Source organism: Choloepus didactylus, chromosome 7 (assembly GCF_015220235.1).
Source record: "Choloepus didactylus isolate mChoDid1 chromosome 7, mChoDid1.pri, whole genome shotgun sequence".
Taxonomy (NCBI): Eukaryota; Metazoa; Chordata; class Mammalia; order Pilosa; family Megalonychidae; genus Choloepus; species Choloepus didactylus.
In genome coordinates this window covers 121,868,856-121,894,514 of record NC_051313.1, presented here as the reverse complement: position 1 = coordinate 121,894,514, position 25,659 = coordinate 121,868,856, and the positions used below count along the sequence as shown (strand labels likewise).

Sequence of the window (25,659 nt, the reverse complement as noted above, 5' to 3'; positions counted from 1 at the left end):
GTGGCCTTCCATAGAGAAGTGTATCGTCAGCTAAATCCTGGCCCAGCAGGGGGCAGGGGAACAAATACCCTGACCTCTCTCTGCTTCCACCCTTTTACCCACCACAGGTGCCACCCATTGGCTGAACCCAGTTGGAAGCCAGAGGACAAGAGAACCTGGCTGATGCATTCCATGGTGGTTATCCTTGCCGGGCACAGGGCAGGGTGGAGAGTGTATCTAGGGGGGCAAAGAAACAATATCCAGCCTGTCCTACAGTCCCTCCCACTTACCTCTCCAATTAGCACCCATTTTCAGCTATCCCTTTTCAGCCAAACTTTTCCAAGTTGTAATTACTCCCTCCACTTCATCTTCCATTCTTTCCCTGTTTCCAAATCTGTCAGCCACTATTCTGTTCTTATCTCCATGATCTCTGAACAGCATTTGGCACAGTTGACCACACCCTCCTTTCAACACCTTCTCTTGGGTTTCATCACCTCACTTTCTTGGGCTTCTCCCTACCTAACTGCTGCAGCTTCTGTTGCTTTTGCTGACTCCTGTCAGACCTGATACTGGAGTAACTTAGGCATCAACATGGACCTATTCCAGTTTTGATCTTCACACTCATCCCATGGCTTTAACTGGCACCTGTATATTTTTGACTCCCAAATATGTATCTTCAGCCTTGACCTCTTATAGCCAACTATCTGCTTGACCTCTCCATTTAGATTTTCGATAGACAACTCAAGCAAAATAGAACTCTTAATTTCTATCACCCTTGCTTCCAAAACTGCTCCCCAATCATCCTAAAATTTCACCTGTCTCTTTGATCAAGCCCCAAATCTAGGGTTATCCATGATTTCTCTTTTCCTGACCACCTCCAATTCACCCAGTCTAATCAGCAAGTCCTGGATGACCCTACCCTCAAAACCTATTCCAAATTGTTTCACCTTTCCTATGAACCTAGTCCAAACTACCATCCCTCACTTGATTTACTGCAAGTCTCCTCCCTAGACTCCCTGTATATTTTGTTTTTCCTATGCTTATTTTTATTGTCTTTCCTTCCTAAAATGTAAACTCTTTGAGGGGACTTATTTTTTAAATTGATGCATACTGAGTGCTGAGAACAGTGTCTGGCATATAATAGATGCTTAAAACTTTCTTATTGAATTGGAACACCTCTGCTTATAATACTTTTATAGCACCTCATTACTTTTAGGATAAAACAGAAAAAAACAAAACCCAACTCTTTAGCCTGGTCCACAAGACATGATTTGTCTCTGCTTCCCTCTCCACCTGCATCTCTACTACTCTCTCTGCTCTCCTATAACTGTACTGTAGCCACACTATCTTTCTGTACCCAGCTTGCCCCTACCTTAAACTTTGACATTCCTTCTGGCTGGTGTACGATTCCCTTAGACCTTCCTCACACCAGATTTCTGCTTTAATGCCACCTTCTCAGAGAACCCCTTTCTAATCATCCAAGTGGCACTCAGTCACTTTCTGTCACAATCCTATTTGAACTCTGTGTCGTGCCCATTATTCACTTTTTATTGTTTATTTTTATTTATTGTCTGTTACCCTCTACCAGAATGTAAACGCCATGAGTGCAAGGACTTAGTTTTCCTTATTTCTTGTGTAATCTAGAAACATCCTGGCACATCACAGGTACTCAATAAATGAATTCAGGAGATATATGAAGGCTGGAGATAAGTCAGTTTGAGAGAACAGAGAAAGAACGAAAAAATCATCAAGAAATAATTCAATATAGTCTCCCAGAACTGAAGGGTATGCATTTCTAGAATGAAAGGGCCTACTGAATAATCAGCACAATGGGAAGAAGGGGGGAAAAAAAAAAAAAAGAAAACATACAAAGGCACACTATTAAGAAATTTCCTAATAGTTGGGACAAAGATAAGATCCAGTAAGTTCCAGGAGAAAAAACAGGTCACATACAAAGGATCAGGAATCAAGGTGCCACAATTCTCAACAGCAACACAGTTGGAGCAACGCCTCTGAAATTCCGAAGGAAAATTATTTCCAACCAAGAATTCTGTATCTAGTGAATCTATTTAAGTAAGCATGAGCACAAGGACACAAAGGGGCAAGGGGAAACCCTGGGCTACTGCAATCAATGGCACCTCTTTGTACACCAAAATGTTGGAAGGTCTGGAGATATTTGAGTTATAATTAAAGGAAAGACATCCAGGCTATTAATCAACAAGTTTTTATTGAGCACCTACTTTGTGCCCGGCACTGCAGTAGGTGCTATGGAGAATACAAGATAAGTAGAAGATATGGTATCCAGCCTCAAGGAGTTCACAAAACTAGCTGTGGAAATAAGATGTACTTGTGACTCAGGCAGCAAGTGATACATACAAAGTGGGCAACTTCCAGACAATGTGGAGGCTCAGAGACCACTGAGACCCACAGCCACTGGAAAGCCTCTTAGATTAGGGGATGGAGGAATTAAAACGTAGACAAGTAGGGAACTGGCAGAGCAAAGGAATGTATCAACAGAGAAGGCTGGTAGGGTGAAGGGTGAAGATGAAGACTGTGAGACCAATTTGGTGTGTTGAACTGTGGCCACTAGGGCTGCCCAGGGAGTGGGGTGCCTGGAAACAAGGAGGCTGGGGGCTGGGCCTGTGAGCCTTGCCTGTCATGAGAACCTGATGGGCTCACTGTGGATTCCTACTACTTTCCTTTCCTCTTCCCATATAGCTCAGTCCTCCCATCCCCAGCCTCTCTCTCCACTAGGAAGGTGGAACCTGGATGTTGAAATAGCAGAGGAGTAGGGTCAGGGACAGAAGCTTGGTGTTCTTATTGATGAAACTGACCATAGAGGTGGTGAGCTTCTAAAGGCAAGGAAGGTTTCTTTCACCCTATTGGATATTCCCCCTGGTGTTTTCAGGACCAATACACAGATCATTTATTGATCACCAATCACTATTCTTACCCCAGTCACATGTATCTAAACTCCTCCCCCTAAGGCCACAGATGGCTCCAAAGAGTACCAGTTCCTTAGTTCCAGAAACCTCGTATGCTCAGCACTGGCCTCAGAGAAGCATAGACTCCACTCTGGACCTCACAACGCCTATGTGGAAGCACAAGCATTGCACAAGGAGATGACTCCAGTTGACCTACATAAATGGCCTGGGAAGCCTCAGTGGGTTTTCATTCAATTCATTTTTAGCATTTTCATGTATGTTTAACTCGGAGTTAGGGTGGAATAAGTCTGTGTAAAATGCCATGGAAGGCAGGCAGCAAAGCAGATTTGAGCAAGGGGGAACCCATAATTTTGAGGAGAGCAAAATGGCCTTAGGCAGAATCATCAACTAGTTTTTCCAATACCAGCTGGTATGCCACACTAGGCAAGAAAAAGCAGACTTGGAGTCCCTCAAGGACTTCCCAAGAAACCGACAGGGGCCGGGAAGAGAGCCAGAGGGCAGCAGTACAGAAGGAGTAACAGCACTGAGTGTGGACTCAAAGGGGGCCACAGGACGGGGGTGGCAGTGGATATGGTGTCTCCCCTGTCCCCTGCTCCAGGTGCTATGGCCAGGCACACTCCGACCTCCCCCCACAGGTCACTGAGCCTTGGAAGCATCTGCGGGTGTGCGGCCCGGGGACAGGTGTCCTGTCTCATGGTCTCAGCAGGAGGCGTGTCCCCGGCCACTTGAGCCACAGGAAGGGAACAAGACGCCGGGTGAAGGTGGCAGTGAAGGTGTAGATGAGTTCCTGTGACTCTGCATTGGTGAAAGTCACAGTGCCCCCTTCATAATCCAGGGCGATGCCCACCCTCCGGGGCCGCAGTGCCGGGAAGAGCTCGGCCTCGGGGTTGGTGTTGGCCCAGATGCCCGCAGAGGAGAGGCGCAGCGCCCACACTCCGTCCTCCGGCCGCAGCGAGAGGTCTCCCTTCCTCTTTACAGAGTCTCTGGCCACCCCCACCATGCAGCTTTCCAGAACTTCCTCTTCCTCCTCCTCCTCTTCTTCTTCTTCATCCCCCAACGATTCCTCGTCCTCATCCGTTTCCCATTCGTCGTATCCATCCCCATAGCCGGCCTCTTCTTCCTCTTCCTCCTCTTCCCCCTCTTCCTCCTCATCCCCCTCCGCTTCATCCTCGGACCAGCCCTCCCTTTCTACCTCCACTTCCCAGTAGACCTTGCCCCAGGTGAAGCCCTTACTGCCTAGCACCCCAGGTTCACAGTCAAACTGCTGGGGGTGCAGGTAGGCACTCTGGTACAGGCTGCTGTAGGTCACGCACTTCCAGTCCTCCGACAGCAGCAGGTACCCACTGGCCGACTGCGGGTCCAGGGTGACACTCACTGTTGGGACAAGGGAAGAAGGAACAGTGTCACTGGGGGTGGGGGGCAGGGGGGAGCACAGGAGTGGGGCCTGGGGCACAGATGGCCTCTGGCCTTAGGTTGTCTGCTCTGAATACTGGAGTCACAGGGTCAGGCAGAAGAGAAGAAACCCAGCCCCAGGGAAAGGACTGAGCAGTAAGATCTGTGAGGATAGAGCTAAGTGTGCACAAAGAAAGGGTCAGCTATCAAACAGAGGCTTCTATTGCAGACTAAAGAACAGTAACTTGGCCAGAAAATGCAAGAGGAATTCAGGTTTGCAGCTGGGAAACTCTCCCCCTTGCATAAGAGAAGGGGCAGCAGGGGGATACAGAATCTCTGTAGGGAGAGTATTCTTTATTGGAATAAAGTCAATCTGGGGATGACTCTTTGAACACTTACCTGTCTTATATTCCAGATCTTTAAGCAGCTTCCCTGGGGAGAAACAAAAGGACAGCAATGACCCTCAAGCCCAGCAAATTTAGGGGTTCATTTCTTACTTGGAGGGCATTTGTTTTGTGAACAGGTTCCATCCTTGAGACTCCAAGGAGTAAAGAGAAAACAACCAGGAGACCCTCAGAGGCTTGGGGTCAAATGATAGTCAAGAGCCAAGGTACTCTCTCATCTCAAAGTGGTACCCTAACTCCTGACGCCCATGTCAGTGCTCTCCCCAACTTTACCTTGGAATTCTCTCAGGCCTCGCTGCAGAGAGAGAAGTTTATCTGAGAATTCTCCAGTCCTTTTTTTAACCACCCGAGCAATGGGTTTCCCAATCCAGAACTTCTTCCGTGGGTACCTGAGATGATGACAGACATAATAACCTGTTACTTAGCTTCATACTTTTCTCTTACTCCTCATGACAATTGTGGGACGGGGACAGGAAAGGTATGGTTATCCCCAATTGAGAGGGAAAAACTGGGGCTCAGAAACACCAAATGAACTGCCCAAAGCTGGTTAAGAAAAGAGCCAGGACTTAAGACCACCACAGTGCTTTTGTCTATTAGCCATGTTTCTAACTTCCCCACCCTGTTCCACCCCCAATGAGCGTCGTGGCCAAGGAGCTGGGATTACATAGAGAACTTGCTCAGGTGGAGAGTTCCCCCAGATGTGTTCTTGCTTCCCAGGAGGGAAGGGGAAGGTCATCAGGATGAACCATGGTGCTCTTATCACTGTCCTGTTAACTCAAATGCATCATGGTCAGGGAAAAGGGGAGGGGATACCAGCACAGCACAATGAGATATACTGTGGAAAGGAAGCTCTTTTACCTGTTTAAGAAGTCTCTGGTGTCCTGGAAGGGAAACAAGCACAAGGTCAATGTGAATCAACTAAATACTTCATATGTACCCAGCACTATATTAGAGGCTGGGGACACATCATTGAACAAGACAAATGTGGGGCCTTCGTTAGAAAGCTGATATTGTAGTGGGGGCATCAGATCAAAAAAGAAGAAAACAAAAAAAAGAAGAAAACAAAATAATCACAATGACACAAGCAAATGGGGAGGAGAGAGAATGACAGGGTTGACCTCTCTGAGACCCTTGTGCTGAAATGTGAAGGATGAGAGGGTGCAGCCAAGTGAAGAGCAGGAAGAAGTAGAAGTGGGGAAGCCCTTGGAGAAGAAGGCAGGGGCCAGGTCATGCAGGGCTGGATGGGTGGTGGTAAGGAGTTTAGATTTCATTTTATATACAACAGAAAGTCACCGAAGGGTTTCAAGTAAGGAAGTGATATACATGATCTATTTTACATGTGACTGAGACTGCTAAGAGTCCTCCATGATCCATTCCCCCTTTCTTTTAAATAATAGAACCCTGGATTTAGAGCTGGGCAGATGGCCACCAAGCAAGAAACTACATTTCCCAGATTCCCTGGCAACAAGGTCTGGCCATGTGACTAAGTTCCAGGCAATATAAAAGGATGTAAAAGGAAGCAATGATAATAACTGAAATTGCCTTCTACTTCCTCTTTCCCCTGGTTGAATTTTGAACATGGTGGTGATGAGTCCAACTTCAACCAGACAGCCGAGGGCAACATCCTTAGGAATAGTGGAGCAACAAGATGGAAGTAACCTGGCCTCATGGATAGCTGCCCTGGCTCTAGATCCCACACCTCTGGACTGTTACCAAGATAAAAATAAACTCCTGCTGTGAGGCACTGTAGTTTTGAGTCTGAGACAGCAGCTGGCCAGAACCCCAAATGACTGACCACTTGGCTGCCCTGTGGAGAACGGACTAAGGGAGGCAATGCAAACGGGAGGCCAGTCCAGAGGCAGTTATTAGGGACCAGGCTAGGTTCAGAGGCAGCCTGAACTAAGGTGGTGGTAGTAGAGACAGAGAGCCACAGGACGTCCAGGGATGTTTTAGAGGCAGATTCAACTGACATCCTGGTCAAAGATAATTAAGGACAGGTCATGGCTTGAGCAGGAAGGAGGATGTGGTGCCCAACCTGTGTGATGGGGAAAGACAGGAGGTAGGACAGGATGGTGTGGGGAGATGCTCCATCTGTGAGATGCTTGGTCAGATTCCCTTTTCTGAGTCCAAAGCCTCCACAACACTTTATATTAGCTAATGACTTTTGCCTTCCTTTCACTCATTTCACAAATATTTATTAAGTGCTACCTATGTGGCAGGCACCGCTCTAGAAATTTGGAATAGAGCAATGAACAAAAGAGATTCAAATCCCAACCTTTGCAGAGTTGACTAGCAGAAGGAAGTAACGACGATCAACTTAATAAAAACAGAATGGGATTACAAAATTATGGCTGCTGATGACTATTTGAGAAAGTCTCAGGAAAATCTGCTGCTTTTGCTCCAGAGGAGACAATACAAGACAATAACCTGCCCCACACTATGAAGTAAATGCCCAGAGACTGATTGTGAATTTCTGGCAAATCTCTCTAATCTACCCTCAAAACAAGTAAGCCCAAGCCAGCTTCAGAGGGTGGGGTGACAACACCGCTGTAGCATGTGCTGACAACTATCCCGAGAAATTTGATAAAAGCAAGCAAATGAATGGGACAGGAGATGGGCAGGGAACGGGGGTCTGAGTGGGCATATTTTATGCCAAGGATGCAAGAGAAAGAGGGGCCATCTATAGGCTGAAGGCTATGAGTGGCCCAGAGGTTGGGCCCCAGAACACCAGTGTGGGAACTGGCCCTGCCAGGTGGAGGGCCCCTTTCCCCAAAGTACAGAGAAGGGGGAAACTGGGGAGCCCCAAAGACAACCAGCAGCCACACACAAGGCCCCTGGAGGGAGGCAACCTGCTCCAGGTTCCTGGAGGACATTTACCACCCATGAAATATATGGGGGCTGCTGTGAAACAATCATCAGCGCAGAGTGTGTGAGAGGTGGAGGCAATGAGTAACAATGATCTTGGGCATGGGATGTGTCTGGTTATTAATAGCCTCACAAAGGTGCTTCACAGGTGTGGACAGTGACCAATAGGTGGAGAGGCAGAGGTGCAGACCTGCTGTCAGGCTCTATGAGGCCGGTCCAGAGCTAAACTGGGAGGATGCCAGTATCTCTGTGGGGCTCAGCTACTCCCCAGTCCCCTTAGTCCCCTTTAGCATCTTCCTGATACCCCCAGCTCTGAGGTCTGTCCTCTTCTATCACCTTTATCAAAAGGTCTTTTGTTTTGTATCTTTTCTCCCACTGCTTCTCCCTGTAGCCTGTATTTTACTAGAAGACATTCGGTTCAGGGCCCTTATTTTGGGTCCCACTCTATGAATAGTCAAATAATCTCTGGGAAAATATAATGATAATTAAGGAGTTAACTGTCCAGTTCCCTTTCAGCAAAACAAAACCCAAACAAACACAAAAAAACCCACCATACCAACGTTTTAAGTAGACACTTGCTTTCTCTTCCTCTGCCCACCCCTCACCCCAACTTCCCAAGGATATCTTCAATCTGAGTGCTCTCCGGGACTGCTGAAGGCAGGGCCTCCACAGGCCATGCAGCTCCCTTGGGTGGATTAGGAAAAGGCACCCCTCTGGGCAAGTGTAACTGGATTCCAGCTCCGCGAGCACCCTCAGCCGTGTGCCTCTTGCTGTGCAACATACAAAAAGCACAGCCACACCCGATGGGTAGCTGGAAGGATGTGCCTCCCTGAAGAGGAAGAGGAGGAACGGGGTGGGCAGTAAGTGACCCAGTCAAAGAATCTGATAGAGAAACGCAAGGGAACAGAGACATCTGGAAGAAAGGAGGGAACCGGAAAGACATTTAGGACAAAGTAAGAGAAAAGAAGAACACAGAGGCCTGGGAGTCAGGAGACCTGGGCTCGAGCTTTGACCATTTTACTGACCTGTTCCAGGAGCTGGGCCAAATCACTTTCACTCTTTGGACCTCAGTGACTTCATCACTAGGGGGCTGGCCTGGAAGGGTTCTAAAACCCCTGCCTGCCGTCTCTCTCTCTAAGCCCACTCAGCAGGTAAACTCACTGCCCTTCCTCCTACATGGGACATGACTTCCAGGGGTGTAAAGCTCCCTGGCAATGTGGGACGTGACTCCCAAGGATGAGCCTGGACCTGGCATCACGGGATTAAGAAAGCCTTCCTGACCAAAAAGGAGAAGAGAAATTAAACAATATAAAGTTTCAGGGGCTGAGAGATCTCAAATGGAGTTGAGTGGTCATTGTGGAGGTTATGCTTATGCATTATATACACATCCCTTTTTAGTTTTTGGTATACTAGAATAGCTATAAGGAAATACCTGAAACGGTTGAACTGCAATTCAGTATCCCTGATTCCTGAAGACAATCATATAACTATACAGTAGCTTACATGGTATGACTGTGTGACTGTGAAAACCTTGTGGCTCACACTCCCTTTATCCAGTGTATGGACAAATAAGTAGAAAAAGGGGGGACAAAAAGTAAATGAATAATGGGGGGGGAAGAAGTATGATATATTTTGGGTGTTCTTTTTTACTTTTATTTTTATTCTTATTTTTATTTTCTGGAGTAATGAAAATGTTCAAAAAATTGATTGTGGTGATGAATGCATAACTATGTGATGATACTATGAACAACTGATTGTACACTTTGGATGACTGTATGGTATGTGAATATATCTCAATAAAATTGCATTTTAAAAAAAAGTTACATTAGCAGTCCCATCCCTATGATGTCAACACCTCTTTTCATTATGAAGAAGTTAGGGTGGTCGCTGCCTAGATATCCCTGAAGATTGAGAAAGAGTATTAAATAAGAGGAAGGGGTAGCAACAGACAAGATAGGATTTAACAAAGGATTATGAATACTGAATTTTATATAAATTTTTTTTAGATTCTAGGGTATTAGAATAGCTAGAAGGAAACAGCTGAAATGGTGGAACTGTAACCCATAACATTCTTTGAAATTTGCTCTATAGTTACTTGTTAAATTGTACTTTGAAAGTTATCACCTGTCTGTATATATGTTATATTTCACAATTAACTGTAATCCATAACAATCTTTGAAATTACCTATATAACTACATGTTAAATCATACTTTAAAAGGTCCTATATATATGGTATATTTCATAATAAAAAAAAAATTTAAACAGCAAACCCCTGCCTGACCTGATTCTGTGGGTCTAAACCCACAATGGGGGAAAGAGAGGCAGAAGGCACCTCTTGATGAGGCCATGTCTCCCCTCGGCTATCAACCTGCCCTGCTGCTGGCTTGGAACGGCATTTTCTAGAGGAGATCCCCAGTGGTTCTGCTGTTGACATATAGGCCTGAACCTCCCGAACCATGCCAGTGGGGCAGACCATCAGACAGCCCCACTCCTGGCCCATGAGGGCAGGAAGATCAAACACACCCCATCCAAAGGCTGCTGAGCCCTGTTCAGGGCTGTATGACTTCTCTAGGAGGCTCCAGAAGGAAGGAGACAATGGCATCATTTCAACTTGATGACTAGTCCAAGCCTCTAGGTTCCTGGCATCAAAGCCACCACTTCCAGGAAGTACTCCCAGAGGCGCCTTGCCTGCTCTCCATCTTGCTTCTCTGCTGTAATTCCAGAATTCCAGAGAAAACCTCATCCATCTCTTGTCTCCCTGGCACAGTTGTCCATCCCCTCCTGACTCTTCCAGCCCTTGGGTAAAGCCTCTGATCAGCCCTCTCTATGCCACCCCCAACTCTGATACCTTTCTTCATCTCAAGAACCACAAAAAGCTTCCACTCAAGAAGTGTCTGCCAGTGACCTAGTAGAAGGGCTCATGATGTAGTGATAAGGGTGGAGGATGACAGTGATGATATTAAAAAACCATTCCTTCCATTTCTACAGCACATTTTATGTTTTAAAATGTTTTCTTGTAGAAAATTTAGTATTTACTTTTTGAAGTGACACCATCCCTTCCATTTCTACAGCACTTTTTATGTTTTTAAATGTTTTCTTGTAGAAAATTTAGTATTTACCTTTTGAAGTGACACCATGGCAGTTATCCTATTTTATGCTCACACAATACTTGGAACAGATGGGGAAGGTAAGGGATTACCATCCCCAAGTTTCAGATGAGAAAACTGAGGCCCTGAGAGGAAGTGACTCTGCCAAGGTCCTACAAGTGAGTTACAGGGTGGAGACCTGCCATCCCTGTCTTCTGGCTCCTTGCCCTGGGGAAGTCTCTCACCTGCAAGAGCTCTGCAGCCGGCTGCTGGGCCTTGCTCTCCAGTTCGGAGATGACCAGGGCCAGGCGGGAGAGCTCCCCAACGCCCCTGGCCTTGTACTTCTCCTTGCCCTCCGTGAGCTCCTGCTCCAGCTTCGCCAGCTGGTCCAGCAGGTGCTGCTCCCGCTCCCTCAGGAACTGGTGGCCCTGCTCAAACTCGGCCATGATGTACTGCCTCTGGTCCTGGAGCTTCTTCTGCAGGGGACAGGAAGGGGGAGAAGAGGGTGACGCCTCTGCCTAAGGATGGAGGATCCCTCCAGGCCCCACACAAGGCTGGCTCTTCTCCCTTCATTTCCCTCATCCATGAGTCCTATGGGGTTTGGGCTGGGAGGAGCTTCAGACAGCTCCTGGTCTACCTTCTTTCCTCAAAGAAGGCATGGTAGGTGAATTAAGTTAAGTTCACTCAGCCACTGTGTGATCAGGATCCTAATTCTGCCCAACTGGCCAAATCAGGGCTCTTGTCATGAAAACATGAGTTCTCTGTTAAGTAAACCAGTATGTTCCAGGGCCATTAAAGGAACTCTGGATCTCACTCATGAGCCAACACACTTTTTCCTCCTGGACACCAATCTGTGTATGTCCCCTCTTCCAGGAAGCTTTCCTTGATGAACAGCATTCAAGCCTGATCAATCCTCTTTAGCACCCACTAATATGTATAAAATATCTACGGGTACCCCATCCCTACCATGTAAAACTATATCTTGTTCCCTCAGTGAAACTGTGAAATGAATATCTGTGCTCAGGGACGTCCTTTCCTGCCTCTGAATCTCTGCCAAGTTTGAGCTGGGCTCTGACCAGTCTTCAGCCCTGCTGTAGACAGACGCTGGACGAAGTGTCCCTGAAGCCGGAGGGCCTGGAGGTGTTCCTGGAACTTGGGCTGTCTCATGCTTTCCTCTCTCCCTCTCCAAGGTCCTCATTACTACCAGGCCTGGCCCCAACATCCCTCTACCGCCACTTCCCCAACACAGATACTCCCCTAGACAACTGGAACCATCTTACCAGTTTTTTCTCTCCTGACCCATCTCTAATCAAGCACACACCATGCTGCCTTTGCTTTCTAGCTATTGATAACCACAGGGCCCAGGCCTGAATTTACTAGACACAACTGATAATCAGAGCTATCAGACCTTCCTTAGCCCTTCCCTCACTCTCCCCTCCCAGTTGTTAACCTAGAGCCAGTTCCTTCCTTCCAAACTCTCTGGTTCCTCTCCACTCTCAGGGATCATGTCTTTCTCCTCCTCTTTGAAAGGAGAATGAAGCAAAGCCCTCCTCACTTCCATATGTGTTAGCTCTCCCTGGGAGGCCAGGAGCAGCTGCTAGACATGGGCCCTGCAGCTGAGGTGAGAGTCACAAGAGAACAAGAAGGGACCTTAGCTTGTCAGATGAGAAAACAGGCCCAAAGCCACACATCTCAGGCTGACAGAGCTTGGACTAAAATCCAAGTCTCCCAGCTTCTAGTCCAATGCTCGTCCTCTCTGGTGAGCTGCCTCCTAGAAACACTTCCCCGCTGCTGTCTCTATTCGCCCTGCTCTACGCAGATGCATCAGCTCAGCTCCTTCCCTAACAGCCTCACTTACCAGTGCCGCCAGGATATCAGCATCTCCCTTCGCCTGAAAGCCCTGAATTTTGTCTCTGTCTCTCCTTAAGGTACTCAGGTGGTTCAGGATTTTCTCCTGTGGAAAGACAAGCAGTGGGGACAGGTGGATGCCCTAGTTTGGGGCCAGAGGGTGGACTCAGGCTTGAGTCCATGGCCAGCAAGAAACCTTCAGAGGGGGGAGGACGCAGGCCCTGCCTCTGGACGGACTGCAGGACTGAGCACCCCCAAGAAAGGTGGCAGAGCACCCCTGGGGGAGAGGAGGGCTTACCCTGTGGGGCTGGGCGGCCTTCTCCACAAGGATGGCCGTGTGGGGCCGATGCTCCCGGGACTCCCGGCACATGACGCACAACAGCTTCCCATCATCCTCACAGTAGTAGTGCAGCTTCTCCTGGTGCCGTTCACACAGTTTCGCATCCTGCTGCTCACGGGCTACCTCTCCTGGCTGCCGACCTTTGTCCACCTTCAGCCGCTCAATGTTCTCCACCAGGCTGGCCAGCTGCCACACGGGCCGGATGTTCTCCTTCTTAAAAGGCTTCTTGCAAAGCGGGCAGACAGGGCGGCCCCCTGCAACGGGCCGGACGTCAGCGGTGCAGCTGCGGCAGAAGACGTGGCCACAGTCAATGGTTACAGGGTCCCGAAGGTAATCGAGGCAGATGGAGCAGGTCACCTCCTCTTCTAGGCTCCGCAGTGGGGCTGACGTGGCCATGATGCCCTCAGCAAGAGGGGTCTCTGTTCACTGATGTGGAGCTTCTCCTTCTTGGAGACCAGAGTATGGAGTCAAGAGCAGTCAGAGCAAAGGGGTGGAGGTGGCAGCCCTGCACAGTGCTGCCAGATCCAGCAATCAATCAATCCATGGTTACTTATCAGCTCCTACTAGGCTCACATAATGTCAGAGCAAAAAGAGAGACCTTACCCATCATCTAGACCAACCCCCTCATTTTACAGATGAGGAAACTGAGGACCAGAGAAGGTAGCTTGGTAGAGTAGATGGCAGGGCTAGCCCATACCATGCTGCTGGGAAAGCACTTCTGCCTCAAGAAGACCCTTTCCTTCCAACTGTTGGGAAACTGTTGTAATGCACCAATTTTGACAGAACAATACATTTAATCACTATCTGCCGGAAACTGTCGTAATAAATACACAAATCTACAATGTTCACTATGTATATAATGCTCCCACAGTTGTGCAGTGCATAAGTAGCAGAACAACCATTCATGAGGGCCTTGACAGAATAAGAGGTTCCTTTTGTTTGTTCCTCCAGATTTCAAGGACTAAGAGCACTGGGGTTCTTTAGCAACACTCAAGAAGCATCAGGAGTCTGAGCTCTGATGTCTCCCTTTAATGGGAGACATAAAGAGAGGTGACTTTATGAGCTGATTCATTCTCAGTTCTGATTCCTCTGTCTAGCTGGCCTGGCTGCTCTATTGTTAACAAGGGCGAGCTGTCTTTCTGGCTAAACTCATGAGGGAAATGAATATGGGAGGAATCCTCAGGTGGCCATGACTGCTCTGTGCTGATGAGGGCCTGGCCCTTAGAGGGAGCACAGAGGCTAAGTACCTGAGGACTTAGCTCCTATTTACCTTTACAGCCAGGCCCAGGTTCTGTCTGAGGTTATGAGCCTTGGCACATCCAATCCAACACAGGCATGTGTCAACAGCTCTCCTTGACAACAGAGAAGTCATTTAAGTACTCTGAGCCTCAGTTTACCCATCCATAAAATGCAGAGTGTGATACTTACCTTCAAGGGTTTCTAAGTAGGTTGAATGAAAGAATTATATTGAAAGCACTAAGCATAAGCCTGGAACACAGGGAAATCTAGGTGAGAAACCAGAACCCTTGTTTCCCAAATCCAGTGAGTGTTCAGATCACAAAGAGTGCAAGGGTCAAGATTTAGAGTGGTGGCAAGAGAGGAAGTGTGGCAGAACCAGCCACAATGACACACGTGCTCTAGAATTAAAGTAAACAAGACCCTCATGGGGCAGGGGATAGGAGGATTTGCTGTAACATTGAGCCATGAAAGGCAACTGGAGCAGTCACTGTGAAGGTATCTACGAGGGTGGAGTAAAGCAATTGGAAGCACAGGCAATATCGATACCATTATTGATTAGGTATGGTAATAGTCCTTCATAACAAAGCTCAATGGCCTTCTACTTATTTTAATATAGTTACATCATGAGCTAGAAACAAAACTTCCAGACTTGGTAAGACCCAAAGAGAGAACAAAACAGGACTATAACAGCTAATTCAATAATATATAAAAGTGCTTTATAAAGTAAAAATACTGTACAAATGTAAGGGATTATTATACTGCTGACTGTAAATTCCAATTGGAAGCACCAATGTATTTAGATATGTATGACTCTACGAGATGTAATGGGTGAAATAAACATACAAATACAGAGCTCAAATAAAAGAATCAAGGAATTTAACTGGCAAATGAAGATAAATACCAAATTCTCAGAATGTTAGGGCTGGGAGAAATCCTAGAGATTGCCTTGTCCAACTCCCTGCTTTTGAAATTGCAGGAAATGAACTCAGCCCAGCATTCTTTCAGTTGTAACATACTGCAAAGTGTTTGGAAAGAGGAAAGGGAGGGTGGTACTGGGTGATTCCTGTGGGCTTTGGATCCCTTTATCACCTAACTTTATTGAGTGGCCTGGAAGTTTAGAGGCTGAGGTTGTTGTTTTTGTTGGGGGGGTGACATGTGTTATCTTTTTTTTTTGAACCCAAAGTTATCTATTTATTTATATTCTGTCCATTATTGCTGTATTCATACCTGTTCAGATTATATAACATTTATGACAGGCATGTGTTATCTTTGAGGTTGGGAATTTAACCCCCTTGCAATTGATAGGAAGAATAAAAGGTCTATGAGGAGTTCAGCTGCAGCTCCCCTTCCACACAAAACCTGCCACAATTGGCCACCTTCATACTTAGAGCAGATGTTCTTAACCCAGGCGCCTTGCTGGTATTTGATGAGTCTTTAAAACCCCTGGAATTGCATAAAAATTATTGGATATGGACTAAATGAATAAAATTGTTTGAGTATTACAGAAGAATGCCAACTAATAAGTGTAGAAGGGGCAGGAGAATTAGAAAATCATCATTTTGAAACTCCCATTTTTTTAAGACAAAGATCATCAATGGATGCCAAAACCATTAGGTGAAAGGTGTTGGGGGACAGGACACTCCCATGATGCCAAAGTATCTCGTCACGGATTCCTTACTGATGTATCTTAATGAGGGAGATCTGGTGGAAACCACCTTAACCAAGAAACCAGATCCAGCATCACCTATACAGGGAAAAACTGACACATGCTTCCCAGTGTGATGCCATATGAATCACAAATCCTCACTTTTGAAATATTCTTGCCAAAAATATTTGACCTGAATGAATCTAATCAAGCCCTTAGACATTCCAGTTTACAGAAAATAATGAAGGACAGATAATGAGCCAAACCACATTAGGAGGAAACAATCAGATAAATCCAGAATATGAGAAATTCCACAAGAAAACTACTAGTCTTTTAAAAAGTCAATGTCATCAAAAATAAAAAAGGATTGTTCTTGATTTAAAAAGACTAAATAGAAATAACAATGAGATGCAATATGTGAACTTTGACTGGATCCTGGTTTTAAAAAAGTAAAAGCTATAAAAATAGTTTTGGGACAATTAAGGGATATTTGATAATAGACTGGATATTGGATCAAATGAAGAAATTATTTTCTTGGCTGTGATCATGGTATTGAGGTTATGTATGAAAGTGTCCGTATTTTTAGGTAGCATATGCTATAGGCTTTAGGGATAAAGTACCATGACTATAACTAACTTTCAAATGGTTCAGCAAAACATAAAATTAAAAGTTAGAAAATTAGAAAAGTTTTCTGGGGAGAGAGGCCACAGTTTTCGATCACATTTTTAAAAGAGTTTGTGAACACCAAAGATGGTTACAAATCACTAATAGAGAGATCATGGCTCAATACATATATGTTGAATGAATGAGGGGATTTTGAGGACCTGAAGACAATGCTAATTGTATAAAACAATTTGCTTTTGAGAGTCTGCCATAGCCAGACAAAAGAAACACTATCATTTCTATGTCCAATTCCATCTCTTAGTTATACAGATTCCATCCTGATCATATTATAGCTTGTACATTTTTAAAAAATGGCTTACTATGGTATCACTGAATACATATAACACCCTAAGTGTAATTTCATAGGTTGAACAATCTGGGTTCAAGTTTGGGCTCTATAAACCAGCAACAGGTGACCACGGAAAGTCAGAGCCAGAAAAAAAAACTTACAGATAGTGGGTTTCCTCCTCTTCCTCACCCAAAATGAATATTCTGAATCCTCATGAGAATGTGAATTACCTTGTATCCGAAGTCACACCCTTGCTCCAGGGCGTTTTCTGTCCCTTCAATAACCCAGAAACTGATTGTGATTCTACAGAAATAGGAAGGTGCTCCAAGACAAGCCCTTCAAAGTCCTGGCAACTTCCTCCCAGGAAGAACTGGAGACGCTCCTTACAATTTCTTTGAGTTTCCTACCACCCCCCACCCCTGCTTTCCCTGGATGTTATAAACACTTAATTTGCTTATGTTAACAGAGGTGACACTGTTTAACTTCCAGCAATAATACATTTCAGGATGTGGCTGAGGTGCACAATTCTTGGCTGCAAGAATCCCTGTGAGTTGCAAACACTGGCTGAGAAAACTACCACTGTGAACATCCACACCTGGACAGACACCTGGCTCTCCTCACCATAACCCCCACCCAGGCCCAATTCCAGAGGGAAAGGATCAGCAACCTGGCACCTTGCTTCTTAACAGTTTCCTTCTGCTCTCGTAGGTGCTAAACTCTCCCTTAACATTATGTGGCTTCTGCTGCCTCACATCTAGCAGGACATGCCTTCCTCATTGCCTCCTGCTGCCCTGGGCTCCTGGATGCCATTCAGAAAGGGACCCTAGAGGACATTTAATTCTACAGATGTGGTATCTGCAACCCAGAGAAGTGAGCAGAGGGTCCTGGATTCACACCCCGGTGCATAGGCTATCAGTTCAAGACTCTCTTGACTACCCCAGAGTCCCTTGTAATCCCAAAGCACCTAGCCTGGGGCTCCAGGCCCTGAGGGAGTCCCATAAATGTGTGCTTTGTTTTTCTGAAATAAGCAAATTCTCCTAGCAGAAGTAAACTTCTGAGAGGCACCTCTAACAAACCTGGAGAGGACAGAATTCAGGGCAATAAGCAAGTGATCTGGGTATGGATACTAAAGGAGAGGCCACACTTCTGCTGATGACCTCAAAGGACGGGTTCCCCAAATCTTACAACCCTGGATGTGGCTGTGGAGATGGGCACCAGGCTGTATCTCAGGAGGTCCTGGTGACGGCTGACAGTGCATTCCTGTGGTCATACACGGGTTACTTTCCCCCTACGAGGTAGTGCATCACTGGTATCCTAAAGAGGAATGCGGGCCATGCAAACCTCCTGGACCGAGTGGACAATCTGGCAACTCTCACCAGGCTAAGAGAGGGTCCTGGAGGCAGCAGCAGGCTGGGAGGTGGATGAGACAAGGCTCTAAAGTACCCTTGTCCTGAAGCTGACCCTCTGGATAGCTGTGCCTTGGGGGAACATTGAGGGCCCTCTGTTTTTGTGCCTGGACATTTGTCTGATGTTGAATCATGAACCAAGGTCTCCCTTGTCTAAAATATTCCCCAGAGCATTGCTTGCTGCTTTGTGCCAGAAAACATAAGAAGGAACCCTTTATCATTTAGTGTGGATGGTCCACAACCCTGACTACACATAAAAATCACTGGGAGGTTTTAAAAAAAAAAATACTGGAACCAACTGAATCAGAATCCCTGGAGGTGGGATGCAAGCTTTGGTATTTTTAAAAAGCCCCCCAGGTGATTCTAATGTCTAGTCAGGGTTGAAAAATCATTAGTCCAGCACCTTGGTTTACAGAGGAGAAAAATGAGGCAGAGGTTGGTGTGATTTGTGCAGAGTGGTCGAGGTGGTCAGCATTAAGGCCAGGGTGCAGCACCTATCAACTGGGGGCTCCTTCCACTCCACCACACTGCATCTTGGTGCCTGGTAAATGACCGGCCCATTCTTAGGGAGTGATGTTGAAGGCAGAGGAAATAACTGCCTCGGAGAGAAGAAAGGGTAGTGGGAAGGAAAGTAGCAGTGAGTTTGAGGAACTGACAAGCAGCCAGTGGCTAAAGGTGGGGTTTGGTGGGCTGAGTAGATGAGGCAACCACCAGTCAGGGCTCGAGCAGAGAGAGGATGGAGAAAGAATGGGGAAAGAGGGAACAAATTGTGCAAGACATTGTTTGGCCACATTAAGGATTTTGCACTTTATCCTAAGAGCCCTGGGAAGCAGGGTATCATGAGACCTACAACAATTAACAGGTATTTACTGAGTGCCTACAGTGTGCCAGGCACTGGCGATACAGTAGGGAACAAAAATGGCAAGTCCCTTCTGTCACAGAGCTCATAGCTGGTCACATAATTGGAGCATTTAAAAGCTGAAATCAGATCCAGTGAGGATTAAAACCCTTCAGTACTTTCCCAATTTACTTAAAATCCTTCCTTTGCGCACTGTGCTCCAGCCATACAGGACTTCCTTTAGACCCTCAGATACATACTGCCAAGTGTTAAAATGCAAATTTATTCATGCAAACACCCAGGTTAAAACTCCTCAATGGCTTTCAGGTTCTCAAGGATAAAGTCAAAATTCCTTTCCTTGCTGCGCCTTGGATAATGTAGCCCAATCCTACCTCCAGGCTCATTTCCTACCACTCCCCACCTCAAACTTGACCCCACAGCCAAACCGAGCTCCTCTACAGGCCTTAACAAAAAAAAAAAAAAAAAAAAAAAAAAAGCCATGCTCTTTTGGCCCAAGAACTTTAAAAATGTTGTTCCCTGTCTAGAACACCATTCCTGTCCTGCTTAGCAAAGCCATTTTCTAGTATGAGGTCTCAGCTGAAAGCCACTTCCTCTGGTAAGTCTTTCCTGATCTGTCAGACTGGGTTCACCCATTCTTATTTATATACCCTAAAACTCCCCACATTGCACCTGTATGTCTCTGCAATTGTAACTTACTTGTATAATTACTTCTTTAACATCAGATGTTCCCACTGGACAACGAGGACAGAGGCTGTGTCGATCTTATCCCCAGAATCAAGCACAGTGTCTGGCAGAATAGACAATCAACTGGCTGAAGAAATGAATAGATACAGCACAGGCAGAGAGCATCTGAGGCATAGGAGTATCTGCTGAACAAGGGCTAGAAATCCTAGCTACTTCACCATGTTTGCATTCTCTCTCCTGAAAGAAGGTAATTTCTTCATCCGCAGCAGCAAAGACAGCGGACTACATGTCACCAATGAACTGTAGGTCCTAGTCCCCAAGGTTTGGCTCCAGGAATGTACAGAAATCAAAGAAAAAATAAAAAAATAAAAGGCTGTGCCTGAGAAAATAAAATAGTCGTTGTGGGATAAATTATAATGGTGATAAGCACTCCCTCTCTATTCTTAAGTTTTAGATCTAGGTGGTCCATAAACAATATTTATTTATTTTTACTGGTTTTGAACTTCATATAAATGAGATCTTTTTTTTTTTTTTGCTATCAACATCATGTTTGTGAGGTTCACCCATGTGATTGTGACCAGATTTTGTTCCTTTTCATTGCCTGTGTGACTGTGGTGGTTTGAAGCTGTCCGTACCCCAGAAAAAACATGTTCTTAAATCTAATTCATTCTGCGAGTGTAAGTAGGACTTTGTGATGAGGTTACCTCAGTGAAGGTGAGACCTACCTCAATCAGCATGGTTCTTAATCCTATTACTGGAGAGATTTACAAGAAAATGAAATTCAGACAGAGAGAAAGCCACGGAAGTAAGAAGCTGAAATTTGACAGAACAGGAGGAGAAGGGAGAGACCAGGAGATACTGCCATGGGCCTTCCATGTGACAGAAAAGCCAGGATGCCGGCAGCCAGCCCCAGAATGCCTGTCTGGAAAAAAGCATCACCTTGATGACACCTTGATTTGGCCTTTTTCTCAGCCTGAAAACTGTAAGCTAATAAATTCCCATTGTTTAACCTAACCCATTTCATGGTATTTGCTTGAGCAGCACAGGAATCTAAAAACAGTGACTAAACAACAATTCTTTAACTCAGTCTACTTCTGATGGCCACGTGGGTTGTTTCCAGTTTGGGACAATTAAAACAGGGCTTCTGTGAACACTCCTCACACGTGACCTAGTACACATGGACAGGAGTTCTCTGAGCCCTCAGGTAGCTCCAGACTCAGTCTTACAAGATCCCACCAAACTGATTTCCAAAGTGACCGCCAATGTACACTCTCACTGGGAGGACAGGAGCAGTCACGCTGCACCACATCCTCTCCAACTCCTAGTAGTGTCAGCTTTTACATTTTTGCCCTCCTGGTACATGGGGAACAGTCTCGTGTGTGTGTGTGTGTGTGTGTGTATGTGTGTGTTTACACTAAAAAAGAAAAAAGAAAACAACCCTTAATGGGTCAAGGAATACTACAGCAGCAGATTAGACATTGTGATCCCTGATACAACTTCCTTCCTTTGGTAGCTTTATCTGACGCCTTTCCTGGGGATCAGGTGCTTACAGATAAGGCCAAGGAGAGAACATGTGACTGAGATTTAGGCTTCTCAAGGCATCCCTCCCTGGCCACAGCTTGGGGGTGGGGGTGGGGTGGAGAAAATGACTCAATTACAGCCAATATGTTACATGGAGACCTAGTTGGGACACTTGAGGGAAAAAAGATTATTGCAGTTTCTTGTGAACCTACAAGAGGCAAGGTCATATGGTGTGGAGTTGCTAGGGCGATCCTGCTAACCCAAGGGTTAGCCTGTTTGAGAAGAAGCCAACATAGTGATGAAGTGAAAGAAAACAGTTCCTGGCTGCATCTTTTGAAACCCATATCAAGGTGTGCCTGAAGCCAGATCTACACTTCAACTTTTCAGTCACATGAATTCTGACTGATACACCAGAGGATGCTACTGAAGGTTATTGGGTTGAAATATATAAAGAACTTGTGCAGGAAAGAGAAAGCCTATTTATGTAGACAGAGCTTTTGTGACACAGGTAGGCACCTAGTGGTAGTTCTCTCTCTCTGCCCCCCACAGGCAGAATAAAATCTGCCCGGACTTGACAAATAACCAAACTGCTCTCAGCCATCATGGCCCCTCCCCACAGCTCTAGGGAACTCTGAATGAGGAAACAAAGAATTTTATTCTACCCCACCAGCTGGCATTCTAACTGAAGCCTAAAGTGGAGTCTGGGGTTAGGAGTAAAACACGTGGATTTTCACCCAGTCTCAGCTACTCTGCTGCGTAGCTCTGAGGTAGATTCTTGACCCTTCTGGGCCTCAATATCACCATGAGGAACAATCTAGGCCATTCACAGGACAAAATGAAATAAAGGCGAAGAAAGTGCACAGTATATTTTACACACAACATAAAGTCAATGCTGTTATCAAGAGCAACCAAAGATGACAAAACATCACAAAAATCTTTGAACCAGGAATCCCTGTTTTGGTGGGTTGATTTTTGAAAATAATTCAATTTAGCTATCAGGGAGGAAAAGGCCTATTGATCATATTTAGTTTCTTTTCAAGCTCTTAATAGAATCAATGAACTTATAACATATATCAGCTAGTTAGATGGAGATAATCTAACCATTTAAGGTGTTGGTGGTGGTGGGCATTGGGACCTAAGCCACCAGGTGGGAAGTTACCATATTTCATCAATGAAATGCGATCATTGACACGTCGTAACTTAGCTGGCAAAATGTTCTTTCTTTGTGGAACATAAAATAAGGGCACATCAAATAACTGATGGTGTCTTAAGTTTGGTAAAATATGACTTATCTCCTCCAAAGGGTTGCCACAGTTGTCTTTCTACCTAGCACACAGTTCTCATCCTGTCACTCTCCTACATCAAAACTCCCAGCTGAAGTCTAAACTGCACAGCAGGGAACACAAGGTACCTCACAATCTAGTCCCAACTTACCTGTCCCATCCCCAAATCCTGCCTCACCCCAATTTATGCTGCAACAGCTAGATACACCAAAGTGGGGAAAATCCACCACCATCTCCCACCACCCCCGCCCTTGTACATGCTCTTCTCTCAGGCCCCTGGCAGGCCACCCCCTTCTCCATTCTCCTTCTTCTCAGTACACTCCCCCTTTTCCACTCTCGCTCCAGCAGAATGCTCCAAGGGGCTCTCCTCAGATTAAACATTTTTGACCACAAACATTACCCAGTTCTCCCACAGTTTCCCTCCAAACACACACAGTTTTGTGGGGGAAGGTCAGCAATTCATTTCTACTAGGCTGGCAACTTCTAATTTAACCTGGATACCAGCCAAATCAAGCTTTTGTTTTCCAAAAGCAAATTTCTTCCCACTCTCTATGTCTTTTCCATTCTGATCCTAGGGTTCTCAGTCTGAAGTCAACCCAAGAAACCTCAATTTAGGCCATGGGCTCTACTCTGGTCCACAGTATCTTCGGTGGTGGTCACGCCCAGCCTTAGTCCAAGAAGTCATTCCCCTCCTCTGGGCCTCAGTTTCCTTTCCTTTTAACAAGGGAGAATAATAATATATACCTTGCTAAGTTCACCAAGTATAAGTAACATTGTTTGGAACAGCAAAAAGCTGTATAAAAATACACAGAAAGAAGCAGAGAAGCCAAAGCTACAATGACTTGAACAATATAAAGCAGTATTGGATTATAACTCAAAAATTAAAATAAACACCCATGAGTTCATATTGATATAAATGATTGAATAAATTAATAAATGAGGGAGAAGATGGAGACAACTCTCTCATGCAGAAGAATTCCAAAGAATTTATGTAGATACTCAGCCCTCAAGGAGGTGGAACATAACTTCCCACTCCTGAAGTGTGGACTGCACATAGTCACTTCTTTCCAAAGAGTACAGTATAGAAAGGGGTCCAAAAAAAGAAAAGTACATTTACAGTGAGCAACCTGGCAAAAACTACCTCAGCCACGTGATGAAAGTTAACATCAAGTCATAAATTATGTTAATAGGATGTACCCTTGATCTAATGTGATGAAAAGAGAAATCCACCTTTGTGGTCTTCGTCCCAATAACCCATAACCCTGGTTTTATATCACTGGAAAAAGATAAAAGACAAATTCCAATAGTGGGGCATCCTACAATATCCCTGACTGGTATTCCTGAAAATTGTCAAGGTCATAAAAAACAAGGAAAGACTAGAAACTGTCACAGCCAAGAGCATAAGCAGAGATGACAGTGAAATGTTATCTGGTATCCTGGATAAAATCATGGGACAGGAAAAGGACACTAGATAAAACTAAGGAAATGTGAATACACTGTGGACTTAAGTTAATAATAATGTATCAATATGGACTCATTAATTGTGAAGATGTATCATCTCAATATAAGATGTTAATAATAGGGGAAACTGGGTATGCAGTATAAGGGAACTCTGTACTATCTTCCCAACTTCTCTGTAAATCCAGAACTGTCTAAAAAATAAAGTCTGTTTTTTTTAAGTAATCCTCTGGGGGATGGGGATGGGAGTTACTGTGTTGTAGAGTTTCTGTTTGGGGGTGTGAGTGAAAAGTTTGGTAATGGGTGGTGGTGACTGCAGCACCACTTTGTGAATGTAATTTATCACTGAACTGTATATTTGAAAGTGGTTAAAATGGGAAACTTTATGTTGCCACAGTAAAAACATTAAAGTGATCCTCTTTAACGAGAAAATAAAGCACAAACATTAAGGATTATAATTTTAACTAACAGTTAACCAGGAGGCTCAGGCACAGTGCCTGACAGATATCTATTTCTGCACAAATGAATGAATTTAACTTTCCCTTCTTTTGAAGCAGATACAAAAATCGTTGTGGTGCCAAAATCTGGAATGCAGTGGGAATTTGGAAGTGTTTACCTCAGATTTATCCAAGGATACCTTTACACATTCTTCTTAAGGCCAAATAGGGAGCAAATCAGCAGGGAAAATGTCCTGAGTACTAATGGGCTGGAGGAGGCGTGAGTGCAGGGTTTCACGTATATGTGGCTAAACCAGTTTATTCTGGAAAAACGAAAAGAAAACGAAAGGAATGGAAAGAAACCCTGCAGAGGAGCCCAATAGGCCGTCTATCTACCTGGCTCCCAGCAAACAGGCCGTCATCCCAGCCCCGCTTACTTCTGGTTCTGCAGATAAGAAGGGATGGGAGCCTTGAGTTGGAAGCGAGGTGAGGAAGACACCAGGAAAGGGCGGATGGAGGGCCAAGCAAGCAGGGGGATTAGGCCGGGAGGGAGCGCGCGGCGAACTTCACCCCGGCCCGAGCCCGCCCCGCACGGTCCTGCTCCCGCGGCTCCGCTGCTGCGTTTGGTTGCCCAGGACCCCGGGGCGGGTGTGTGAGACTGTCGCTTTGCTGCGTTCCTCCTCGGATGCCCCCGACTCACCCGTCCAGAGCGAGGGTTGCTCCTCTCCGGCGGCGGTCTGTTCCGGGTCCCGGCCCTCCGCAAGTCACTAGCGCCACAGCACGTCCCCGCCCCGCAGTCTCCGGGCTCCGGGAGCCCTTGGTCGAGATTTCTCCCCGACCTGCCCCGGGATTGGCCTCCGCCGAACTCCGCCTTCCAATTGGAACCTTCATCTCTCTACGTCACCATCACCCGGCAAATCCCCTGGCCGCTGAGGGGGAGGTAGGGTATCCACCGCCGAGAACAGGAAATCGAAATGTACCCGAACCGAGGCTGTTGAAGAGCCTCACCCTGAGTTCGTCATGTGGTGGTGGGCACCCTCGTATAGGCTCATAGGCAGCTGCATTCTGAGGCCTATGAGCCCAGCGAGTCTCCTGTATAGATTCTGGGGTGCAAAATCTCCTCCCCTTCTCCCGAGGCCCCGCGCTCCCCATCGCCGCCCCTGGTCGGATCGGGGTCCGCCGGGCTTTGGCGCGAACAGGCTCGCCTTGCGCGCAACTTTCTGACTTCCGCCCCCAACGCGGTCTGAATTTGCTTCCAGAACCAGTCAGGATCTTACCAAGCAAATATTCTCAGGGGGCTATTTATAAAAGTTAA

The 25,659-nt window shown here is 46.0% G+C and overlaps 1 protein-coding gene across 5 annotated transcripts; it reads right to left on the bottom strand.

The window, feature by feature from the left end:
- Positions 1 to 2,187: 2,187 nt before the first annotated feature.
- On the bottom strand, positions 2,188 to 25,207 carry TRIM26 (tripartite motif containing 26). 5 transcript variants are annotated; one of them, XM_037843668.1, is made up of 8 exons: positions 25,045 to 25,207; positions 12,819 to 13,375; positions 12,531 to 12,626; positions 10,918 to 11,148; positions 5,579 to 5,601; positions 4,994 to 5,109; positions 4,716 to 4,748; positions 2,188 to 4,298 (listed from the first exon to the last, which is right to left on the bottom strand). In XM_037843668.1, exons 2-8 carry the CDS (start codon positions 13,254 to 13,256, stop codon positions 3,616 to 3,618), a joined length of 1,620 nt encoding a protein of 539 aa, XP_037699596.1. In that variant the 5' UTR covers positions 13,257 to 13,375; positions 25,045 to 25,207; the 3' UTR covers positions 2,188 to 3,615. The 5 variants fall into 5 exon arrangements, with proteins under 5 accessions (XP_037699596.1, XP_037699597.1, XP_037699595.1 ...); XM_037843669.1 differs by having other exon boundaries at positions 12,819 to 13,303; XM_037843667.1 differs by having other exon boundaries at positions 12,819 to 13,306; positions 25,045 to 25,206.
- Positions 25,208 to 25,659: the final 452 nt, after the last annotated feature.